The sequence below is a fragment of the Monodon monoceros genome, unplaced genomic scaffold (genome assembly GCF_005190385.1).
Source record: "Monodon monoceros isolate NGI ecotype Baffin Bay Population unplaced genomic scaffold, NGI_Narwhal_1 Super_Scaffold_12, whole genome shotgun sequence".
Lineage (NCBI taxonomy): Eukaryota > Metazoa > Chordata > Mammalia > Artiodactyla > Monodontidae > Monodon > Monodon monoceros.
Window position 1 is genome coordinate 114,899,278 of NW_021703768.1, and position 10,861 is coordinate 114,910,138.

Sequence of the window (10,861 nt, forward strand, 5' to 3'; positions counted from 1 at the left end):
CAATGGAGTCAATGTCCTTCAGTTCATCTGTGCACAAAACATTATCAATCCTGCTAGAGAAGATGCAAAGTCAGACCAGAGTCGGCTGTGATCAGGCCCCTTTGGAGACAGGAAATTTGCTGAGATGACCACCTGGGAGTTTGCCATGGAGAAGGTCCCACATCAATTCCACCAAGCTCATGTGCATAAGCAGCCCTGATGCCCTAGAAGCAGTGACAAGTCAAAAGTCATTCTACTCCAGGAACATTTCATGACAATGGCTGCTGCCGAGACCTGTGCACATACACACACTGGAAAGCAAGCCCTTTCTTTCTATTGATGTCAGTGGTAGCCCTGTTGACATAAGGGGGAAATACAGCACTCGTAGTTTACTCCACATCTTCAAATGCTCATTTTGTCTAAACTTGTATTATTCATTGGCGCTAACGGTGTTGGCTACTAGGGATGAATAATAATTCTCCAGGGTTTTTCCGAAAATACAGTCTGAGAACCACCTGCATCAGAATCACCTGGATTGCTTATTTAAAATGCAGGTTCCTGGGTGCCACCCTTGACCTATTCAAGACTGCTCTGGACTAGGGGGCTGAGATCTGCATTTTAAACAAGCCCCACCAGTGATTTTTTTTTCAATATTATAAAGGTGAAAGCCTGAGAGCTGCTGCTCTAGCACCTTTCTCTGGGCATCTTCCCTTTTGTTTTGGCCATGAAGGGTCATCAGCAACTTGGCCTGGCCTTTCTTAGAACTGAGTTAAAGTGATTCCATTTACATGGTGGAAAAGGAAGGGCAGAGCTAAAATACAAAGTGGAGTCATTTGCTCTCTGCCTGTTTGTTTTCTCCACGCTTTATCTCTGCAAAGACTGCCTGGAACACCTGCAATAAGTTCTACTTCCCTGCTCCAATCATAGGCGCCAATGGACTTGGCATAAATTCCTGCTCACACACCACATAATTACGCTGGGGAATGTTGATGGTGTCTTCTGTAGTGTGACATGTCACAGATCACACAGGAAGAGTTTGCAAACTATTACAAATAATTGTATAATATGTCCTTCCTTCCTTCCTTCCCCACTGCACCAAAGAAAACTTTGTCCTAAAGGATCAAGGGAGAGGGTCTCCTGAGGGACGTATTTGCATAGAACCCTAAGAAGGGAACCCAGTGAAGTTAATTTGGACATCAGTGTTATCCTTCCAGGAGAGTCCCCAGTAATTCACATCACTAGTCTGTGAATGCACCTTACCTCCTCCCTCAAAATAAATCAACGTCCTGACGTCTGTCACAAGGACACTGGAAGGACCCAGACCCAGGGGCTATGATGCCACATACTGTCCAGCCCTCCAACTGCATGCATGTCTAAACTCTGAGCCTTGTGTGTGGAAATCTTGGTTTCCATCTTTAGCTTCCAAGCCTGGCATCCAGCTGGTTCTCAGAAATGGGAGTGGACAGAGCGGGGTGGGGATGAGGGCAAGGAGCAGTCCATATATACTAGTCTCGTTTCTGAAACAGAAACTTCACAAATCACTCTGTCCAAGAAATTCTATGGTACCCTGATTTCTAAAGAGTAGTGGGAACTGTAGGAGCTCTAAGGCTCAGGACACTTGACCACAGAGGGAAGGAGAAACTCATGGGCCCCAGACACCAGAGGAGCAGGAAGTCTTTTTTAAAGGGGGAGGCAGGGCGAGGGCTATTTACACGACAGAGATGTCTGTGCCAGGACCTACAACCAGAAAATTTAAAAACCGAACCACAGAGAACCGCAGACAGCCTTCCAGCCAGCAAGGAATAAAGACAGGCTCAAGGAAAATGGAACCAATTTCCCCAACATTTCTCCAAGACATGAGACAGAAAGCAACATGTATAGCTGTGCGTCAGCAACTCACCCATGCTCCCAGGGCCCAAGGTAAGAGAAGTGACCCTCAGAAATTGTTATCAGAATCACAGGTACGCCAGTCACTGAAAGATCACGAAAACCCCACAAAGCAGGTGTGATCACTCCAGTTTTGTTTGTTTGTTTGTTTTGATTACTCCAGTTTTACAGATGAGGAAAGTGGTGCTGTAGCCAAGACCCAAGCTTATTCATGACAAGACTGGACGGTGAGCACAGGTTAAGAGGGGCCTCTTCACCAGGAAGAGCTTTGCACAGGTTCAGGGACTGTACCTGAATTGTGAAGGGGGTGAGCTTCTCTGTCAGGCTCACCCTGCCTCTCAACAGCACGGCCCATCTGTTGGTAACCATAATCAGTCAATTGCTAACAGAATGAAAGACACGTGTCAAAAGCCAGCATGACTTACTGGGGCCAGCCCTCTACAAGGAACAGGTCCTCCTCAGCCTGGAGGTGTGCAAAATCCTGGTACGGAATAGTTCACTCCTTCGTTCATTCATTCACTCAGATTCAATCAAACATTCACTGAGCAGATTTCTGGGCTGGGCTCAGTGGTAAAGGTCTGGGGACAATGAGCTCTGTACATCAGAGCTATAACTAAAAGGAGTTATGAAGTTGTAAGGTCTGTTTTTCAATGTGTGTGTAACCTAGAATTTCCACCTACCAAACACTATAATCGCACATGTGCCAGTAATTCTTCAGGCTTTCCTTTCCCAGGGATTCATCGAGAGATGTGCTTAAGTAATCATTCAAATCAGTAAAATGCTAACAGACCACCTACTGTGTGCAAGGCATGATAAGACTCAGGCTCTTACTTCAGGAAGAAGACAACTATTAAAGAAGCTAAAATATAAATACATACACCCATAAGTTGAGGAATAATGCATGAAAGTGTAATAAGAGTTGTTAATATTAATAAAAATAATAGCCCCCACTTAATACTTAACACTTAATTGAGTATTAAGCCAGGCACTGCTAACAGCTTCACTTATATTAGCCAGTTTACTCTCCATGCCAACCCAGGGAGGCTGATCAACACAGTGGACTCCTGTAATGTTTGCCCACAAGGCATCCATTTCCCCTTAAGAAACTACCCTTTAACCTTCCTCTAACCATGTAATCCAATGCAGTTCCCAGCACCATTCTATGCCCAGGTCCCAGGCCCCGCCCCAGGACTAGGCATGTACCCAGACCCAGCCAATTAGCATATATTCTACCAACTTGGCCACAGTGATTTACTGGAGAATGGGTGAATATAGGTAAATCTGACAAGTCTCAATTCTGGGATTTTTGTGGCAATATGGAGACATAAAAACTACAGTATGTTATAAACGTGTAGTTGCCATGAGTCACCACATGGAACTAATCAGCCTGAGAACACAACCAACATGGGGAAATAAAGCCCAAAGATGGGGGTGGGGAGATGGGGAAGTGGCAAGAAAATGATAAACATACACACACAAATCCGGTGGTGTAACCCGAGCCCATGGATCCAGCCTTATCTAGATGCATAGTTTATCAGTGGAATTTTCAGTTACACAAGTGAGTAAGTTTTCTTTTCCATTTAAGCCAGCTTGGACTAGATTTCAGTCACTTACAGTTTGGAGTCCTCACCAATATAAAGTGGTCGTCCCCCACTTACTAAATGAGAAGTCAGGGATTCAGAGAGGACAAACAGCCTGAAACTAAATTAACTGTCTAAGGTTTTTTTTTCGGGGGTTGGGAGGGCACAATGATTGTGTGCACTGAGACCAGAAACCTGCAAAAGAGTCAGCCTGTCAATTGCTCAGGGCCTATTTTTCCCCTTCATCCACCAGTTCCAAGGTGGAGACACATGAGTCGCCCGGCTCTGGTCCCTTTTCTGCATTGTGAGTTTATTTCTTGTTTACCTCTACCCAGAGGGAGTAGTCCTCTAGGGTCCCGGCTCCATCCAGGGGTCTATTAAACTCTTCCTTCTGGACACTGTCTTCTTTCTTAGTAGTGCACAAAAATGGTACACCCTACAATCGACGGCATCTTATATTGGAGGAAATATGACCAAAAACAAATACGTGTAACCTTGCGCAAATTATTCAATGTCTTACAGGAAATTTCTTCCATTTGTAATGATCTCACCTGGGGAGATGAGACCAAGTATGAGCTTGGGTCTGAGGAATTTCCTAAGGAATATAAAGTCACCTCCCCAGGGCTTCCCTGGTGGCGCAGTGGTTGAGAGTCCGCCTGCCGATGCAGGGGACACGGGTTCGTGCCCCAGTCCGGGAAGATCCCACATACCGCGGAGCGGCTGGGCCGGTGAGCCATGGCTGCTGAGCCTGCACATCCGGAGCCTGTGCTCCGCAACGGGAGAGGCCACAACAGTGAGAGGCCCGCGTACCGTGCAAAAAAAAAAAAAAAAAAAAAAGTCACCTCCCCAGAGGAAAGGTAAAATGAGCCATCCTGAAGGTGTTCATGTTTAGATATTGAGTGTGTTTGGTTTGAAATATACTACAATGAGTAAATGAGTAAGAAATGATTTATTATAAAATATTTAACTACTAACATTACTGTGTCTCCCCAAGCGAGATCAAATAGTTGAGCTAATGTTTATGTCCCACTCTTCCAGGGGAGGGGTACAGGTCTGGTGATCCATTTGGGACCAGTTCTTGCTTTTGACAATAATCTCATCAGTATACAGGAGAGTACTTATCCTCCTAGCAATCCAGCTCTGCTGAAGCACTGTGGAGGCAGGGTTGGGAGGCCCAGGAGACACAGGGGAACTCAGCCTGGGAGGGTCAACTGGGGCAAAAGCTCTGCCATCCTTGCCAGGCAAAAACTAGGTTCTGTCTACAAGGGCAAACTGAAGGTTAGGACAGAAAATACAAGAATGGTCTTAGGGCTATCAACTTTTAAACTGTCCCTTTATAATGATTCCTGTGAAATAATTATTTCTATCAGTGGTCGTCTAGTACAGGGGATTTAAGATAGTGGGTTCATTAAAGAAAGTCAGGATGACAAATTCATTTAATTCTCCTTGAACCTGTTTAATCAAAATGATTTTCTGCTACTCTCTATTACAAGCCAAGTTTCTGTGGTGACAGATTAATGACTGATCCACTAAGCCACATCACCTCTCTTGTCACCAACCCCACCGACTAAGCCAGCCACCATTCTGTCAACAAGCCTCACTTGCCCTTGAAACTCATTATAGCTGAGACGTTAAGATCAAATGAGCAGATCAGATGCTCACTGCCACCCCAGTTCTGCTACAGAGACCACCAAATCCCACAGCGTGTGCACAAGAAGGAAAAAGCACGTGGGCTGGTCCTGCGGTCTCATTAGAATTACAAACTCAGGTCACTCCGGAGTAAGATAAATGCCAGCCAAGGCAACACTTGAGTCTTCGGGCCTGCTAAAGGTAATTATCCCGGAGTTAAATGTCAGGGCTAGTTTCATGAGTGCAAAAGAAAGAAAATGTCATGTTTGGTGTAAGCAACAATATTATTTTAATCAAATCAGAAGCTCATTATTAGCAGAAGATAAGGCCTGATGTGACCCCGACAATAAGCTGTGTCCAGCGCCTGGCTTCCCACTCCACTCTGTCTCAACCTAAGGCTCTTCACTGATTTCCCTCAGACATAAAGCAGCAAAGACTTGCAGTGTGATACCAGTGGAGGCTCACAGCCAAAACCCACTCCGCTCTTGGTGGGCTGCAGTGCAACAATCTCGCAAGAGTCTAGAGTCAGACTGCCTGGGTCCAGTCCAGCTGCTCCACAGCCTAGCTCTGTGGGCAAGAGACTTCACCTCCCAGTAAATAAGAACAACAGTACTTCTCTCCCAGAATCGTTATGAATATTAAATGAGATACTATATGTAAAGTACCTTAAACAATGCCTGGCACACTAAGTGCTGGATAAATGTTAGGTATCATCTATTTCTGCAATGTTTTCTTTTTTTTTAATTTCAACCAGCACATATTACCTTTATAAGAAAAAAACTTTAAAAAAATAACAATAAGAAAGAAATATTGACAGCGTAAGTTAAAGGATTTCATCCAGTAGACAAGTGGTTACCTGAGAGAAGAGATCACATTTATTTAACTTGCTCACCCTTTTGGCCACTGCCTAGCACATGGTAGACAGTCAAATATTTGCTGGAATGAATGGACGTACAAATGAATGTAGAAATTAACAGAGGAAATTTCCTTATAGTAATGGTTATGCAAAGCCAAATGAGATTCAGAAAAAAATCAGGAAAATGGTTGTGGCATCCTGACCCCTCAACCTCAAACCACAGAGGATTTTAACTCTGCACGCCAGTTGGAGCAGCTGGAGGTGGGAAATTACTGTACAACTTAAAACAAACACCTGCCTTCTTTATCTTCTCCTTCTTAATACTATATCTGTGCAAAAGTTTGGGTATCCATCTGGCCAAAACATCCCAACTGCTAGTCTTTATAAAAGAATAATGACCGAACTAACAGGCCACCAGTACACTTAGGAGCAAGCACCTGTATGTTGTTATACTCCTCCTGGCTCCATTGCTCCAGGCAACAAGCCACAGAGTAGTTGTGAAAGTTTGACTTCTAGAAAGAAGGCGACAGATTATTTGTGTATCTAGAACAACAGGACCTCTTCAAAGCATTAAGTAGGGGCTATCAGGTCATCTCTGGCACACTCAACAGGCAGGGGAACACGGAGCACACGGCCCGCCACCATTTCCATTTCAAATTTAGCCAATAACCACCGCCAATGGGTATCATCAACTCTCTAAAAGGAGCCCTTAGTTTTCAGTTTCACAAGTTCAAAAATCCCTTCTAAATATCTCTCCCCCAAATGCAAAAAAAGTGACAAGTCAGGGGAAAGGCAAGAAGTTTTCTTTCACGGTGACTTTCAAAACCAAGCATCGTAACAACCTCAGGGCCTGGTCTTTCAAAGTTATCAGTGGTTTCCACAAAACTCAAAAACAACAGCAGAGAAGCTGAGCTTTGCTAACCTCAAGTAAGGCCTGGCTCAGTGAAAAATGACCAGGCTGGCTGAGCAATGACACCATTAGCTGGGGCTTTACACTGTCCACTGAACTACTGGCTCCTGTAGGAAGCAAATTTTAGTCCTTGGTCCCAGGGGACCGAGGCTCTGTGGTCATTTCAAGTAAAAGGCCCAACTGAAGACACTTAGACTTGGCCTAAAAGAGCATCTAGTTTGCATTTCACAACACTTTAAAGAGGCTAATGGCATTAAATTATGTCTGACCCACAGCTAGCAACAGAAGACTCCAGGAAGCATATAAAATGGTTGATGATTGAAGATATTTGTGATTTTGAAGCATTATGGATGTTTTTAAAATAGTATGCTGGATTAAGTTATCATTTTAAAAGAATATATGCTGCTAAAAATATTAGTTTAACACCTAAAATTGCTCCAGAAACAAAAAAGCAGTGCATTTGAACATAGAGGCTTTTCCCTTTCTGTTAAGCTTTGGACATTTTTACAAGGCGGAACTTCCTAATCATTCTAAGAATTACCTAGAATGTTCATTTAAAATATGGATTCCCAGCACTTATCCCAGAACTATAGAATCAGAATCTCTGAGGAGGAAGGGGTGAGTGTGGGTGCTACAATTTAACAAGCACCCCAGGTGAGAGCTTCATGATCAGCCGGGTTTGTATCAATAAAAACACTGATCCAAGAATTTAAAATGTCACCATTTGCAAGGAAGATGAGAAGTGAAGAAAAGCCCAATCTTTCAAAATTTAAATCTGAATGGGAAACAAGAATAATTCCATATTTATGATACACCAAGACTAGAAAACCTTGAACAGACACAAAAGCAGAGTAAACCTTTCCATACCCAAAGACCAACAAGCACAGCCGCTTTCCATCTGACCCAGCTGCCACGCAAACCAAGGCGTGTGCAAAGGGGCCCTTGTCCTCCACACCTGGCCCAATTCTCCAGCTCCAGCCGAGTTAAGCATCCACCCTGTTCCTCAACTCTATCTAAAATGTAATGGCAAAAGAAAGAAAAAAGCAAGATAGTTCCTATCCTATATGAGTCTGGGAATGGAAGCTTCCTTGGGGCATCTTTTGGGCATCTTGGCCATCTTTTTCAGCTGCAGGCAAAGGCAGTCAGTGCAGGGCTCCTTGGAGCGGAACCAAAAGGGGATCGAAGATGGTTAACAGACTAGATCAGGGACAGGAGGACGTGTGGCAGGGATCTCATGGTGCAGAGTGGTGGGGGGAGCAATAAGCCCTCAAATAACTTGTTCAATGAAAGTGTTTAATAGCCTCTTTCAAGGAAAAGACCATCATCTAGAGGGAGAGGGAAGAGGAACAGAGAGAAGAGAGATAAGTAAGCCCCCGCTCAAGGCCTAGGCTCCTGTGGAATGCGACCTGGAGAGGTGCTCTTTAGAAAGTCCTAGAAGACACCTGGATTCACTGGATTCCTCAGGCCCTCCCTCTGCAAGGACTGGGCATGCCGGGCATGGGGCTAAGAGGAATCCAGTGTAGGAGGTGACTTGCACACATCTCCCACCTCAGGGAGCCCTGTGCCAAGAACAGGGGCTCGGTGGTATGGGTCTCTCCCAAAGGCAGGAGTTCCCGATGTTAAGTATCATCAAAGTTTTTCCTAGTCCCCTAGAAGCGAGAAGCCCCAGCCACCTGGGGCGGCCTTTGAAAGAGCCGGCAGCAGCTCCCACAGCACAGAGGGGATGCCATCTGCTGGAAAGACTGTGTCAGGTACCTCTCGTCCAGCATCCTCTGGGGCGTACCTGGGGAGCCGCAGTCAGCCTGAGGCAAAAACAGGCAGCAGATTGCCTCTGGGTGCCCAGGAATAACTTTCTCCCCTCCTACAGCTCCCTCAGAGGAGCAATCCTCTGCCACCCAGGCTCCCCCTCATGGCGGTGGACCAACTCCACGAGGTGCCTCCTCCTTTTCCCTTCCCCTAAAGACGCCAAGGGTCAAAACCACCATGCTCCCACCCAACATTTCATCAGGCCTGTGGCCATGACTCTCCGAACCTCCTGGGACACCTGCCTCCCTACTCAGTGAGCTGGGCTCACCCCAAACCTAACCTCTGCAGCAGGCATTCTTCTGGAACACCCTAGAGATGGTCTAAATAGCCTCTGCCCAGGGAGGTCTTCCAGGGGGCTTGGCAAAGTCAACCATCAGCGTTAGGAGATCTCAGAAGCTTAAGGAGCCTCTCCCTCCGCAGCTGCTCGCTATTTACACCATGTTTAGTACAGTCACCTCCCCCAGTCCGACAAATACACACACCTGGGCCACAGGTAACAGGCGGAGAGCATCAAGCCTTCGAAGTTCTCTTTAAAGTTCCTCTCAGGCAAGATGAAGCCCAGGAACCCCGAACCGACAAGCTGCCGGCGAAGTCTGCCCCAGTGCCCTCCCCACCCACTTCAGAGGCCCCCTCTGAGAGGCTCCCCCGCCCCCCGCAGGGCCCGGCGGCGGCTGTACTCACGTCTCGAAAGCGGTTCCAGTACTTGTCCCGGTCGTACTGGGAGACTGTGCTCAGCCACTGGTCATTGTCCAGGAAATTGCCGTTGTTGGGGCCCGCGCCTCCTGCGAGCGCGTCCAGGTGCCGGCTCTCGACCTGGAGGAAGCACCACGCCGCGGCGGCCGCCGCGAGCACCACGAACGCTGGCATCTGCGGGGCAGGGGCAAGCGGGGGCGGTGAGCGGGAGGCCAGGGCGGTGACGAGCCCCGCACCGGGCGCCCAGGACTGAGCGCCTCCGCCACCGGCCCCCGCTGTCGGCGTGGGGGGATCTCCCAGCAGGGACAGGGTCAGCCCTCGCACACCGGGGGCGGATCTACAGACCTAGGGACCCCGCTCATGAATGGGGGGCTCAGTTACAAATGAAGAGGCTGCGTCACAAATTAGGGGCCGCTATCAAACTACAGAGGACCTTGTCATCTATTCTCCGGGTGCCCCACTGGCCGCCACTCTCGGATAGGGGCTTCAGTAACCCTCCCCAAAAAACGGAGAGCCCTCGATCCGCAAGCGGCACTCCCAGAGACGGTGCACAGAGCCCCGGGGTAGGGAGACGGGGAAGAGGGCTCCGAGCAGCAGTCCAGGCTCCGGTTGAATGGGGTGGGGGGGGGGGGTCTCCCCTCGCCCGCCCTGCCGCCTCGGGGAAAGAGGGGCGCGCGGAGATAGCCCCAGGCCCTGACCCGCCAGCCCCCAGGTGGCCGCGGGGAGGTCCCAAGTAAGCCAAGTTGGGGCGCGGGGTTCTGTGGGACACGTACCTTGGGGCCCGGCTCGGGTCCCCGCGTCCGAGTTGCTCAAGCTCCTGTGACGCGGTCGCCGAGAAAGCTGATCGGCGGGCTCGCTCCCCTGCGCTCCTGCTACCCGCCGCCCAGAGTCCTGACGCTTTGTGAGCCCGCAGCGCTCTGGCTCCGGTCGCTCGCAGGCTCGCTCGGGCGCGGCGTCCGCGGGCGGAGGAGCCCGAGCGCACGAGCCGAGGCCTCTGGCGACCCCTGGCGGCTGCGCGCTGCTGTGGGGCGCGCCTGAAAGCCCCGCCGCCCCTGGTCCAGCTGCCAGGGATCTGGTTAGCCACATCTCAATGCAGGGATGAAATAAGCTTTCAGGCCCAAGCTGGTGAGAGACAGCTGAGGAGACTGAGGATCAAGGCCAAGAAGCGGGCCAACGTTTGAGGCATTCTCAAAAGCAAGGTCGTAGGGCCACTTAAGTCAGAATCACCTTGTTGGGGGGAGGGGAGGGCTTCTTAAAAATGGGAATTCCTGGCCCACGCCCCAGACTTGCTGAATCAGCATTCCTTAGGAGAGCCTCCCCGAGTTGAGTGAATTTCTGCACTGCCCATCCCAGGTCATGCACCCACCCGCATTTCTGCACGTCCATGCCCTATACCATGCCACCTGCTGTCAGTCTCTTAAAGACAGTCCTTCTGGCCTCCATTTCTATCATTTCCACAGCTTTGTGTCACCACATTGACCCTGTGGTCATCCCTTGGTGTTCTTATACAGAGAAGCCCGT

General features: G+C 48.6%; 1 protein-coding gene across 2 annotated transcripts in view; it reads right to left on the minus strand.

Annotated features, from left to right (window-relative positions):
• The window catches only part of SPOCK1 (SPARC (osteonectin), cwcv and kazal like domains proteoglycan 1), a 550,294-nt gene extending 540,044 nt beyond the window's left edge, over positions 1–10,250 (minus strand). Inside the window, exons 1-2 of one of the 2 annotated variants that reach the window (XM_029217593.1) lie at positions 10,114–10,250; positions 9,329–9,514 (exon numbers count right to left, since the gene is read on the minus strand). In XM_029217593.1, the coding sequence (XP_029073426.1) occupies positions 9,329–9,514 (186 nt within the window). In that variant the 5' untranslated portion in view covers positions 10,114–10,250. Of the gene's footprint in view, positions 1–9,328; positions 9,722–10,113 lie in introns of those variants that run through there. The other variant, XM_029217594.1, reaches the window with a different exon arrangement.
• Positions 10,251–10,861: the final 611 nt, after the last annotated feature.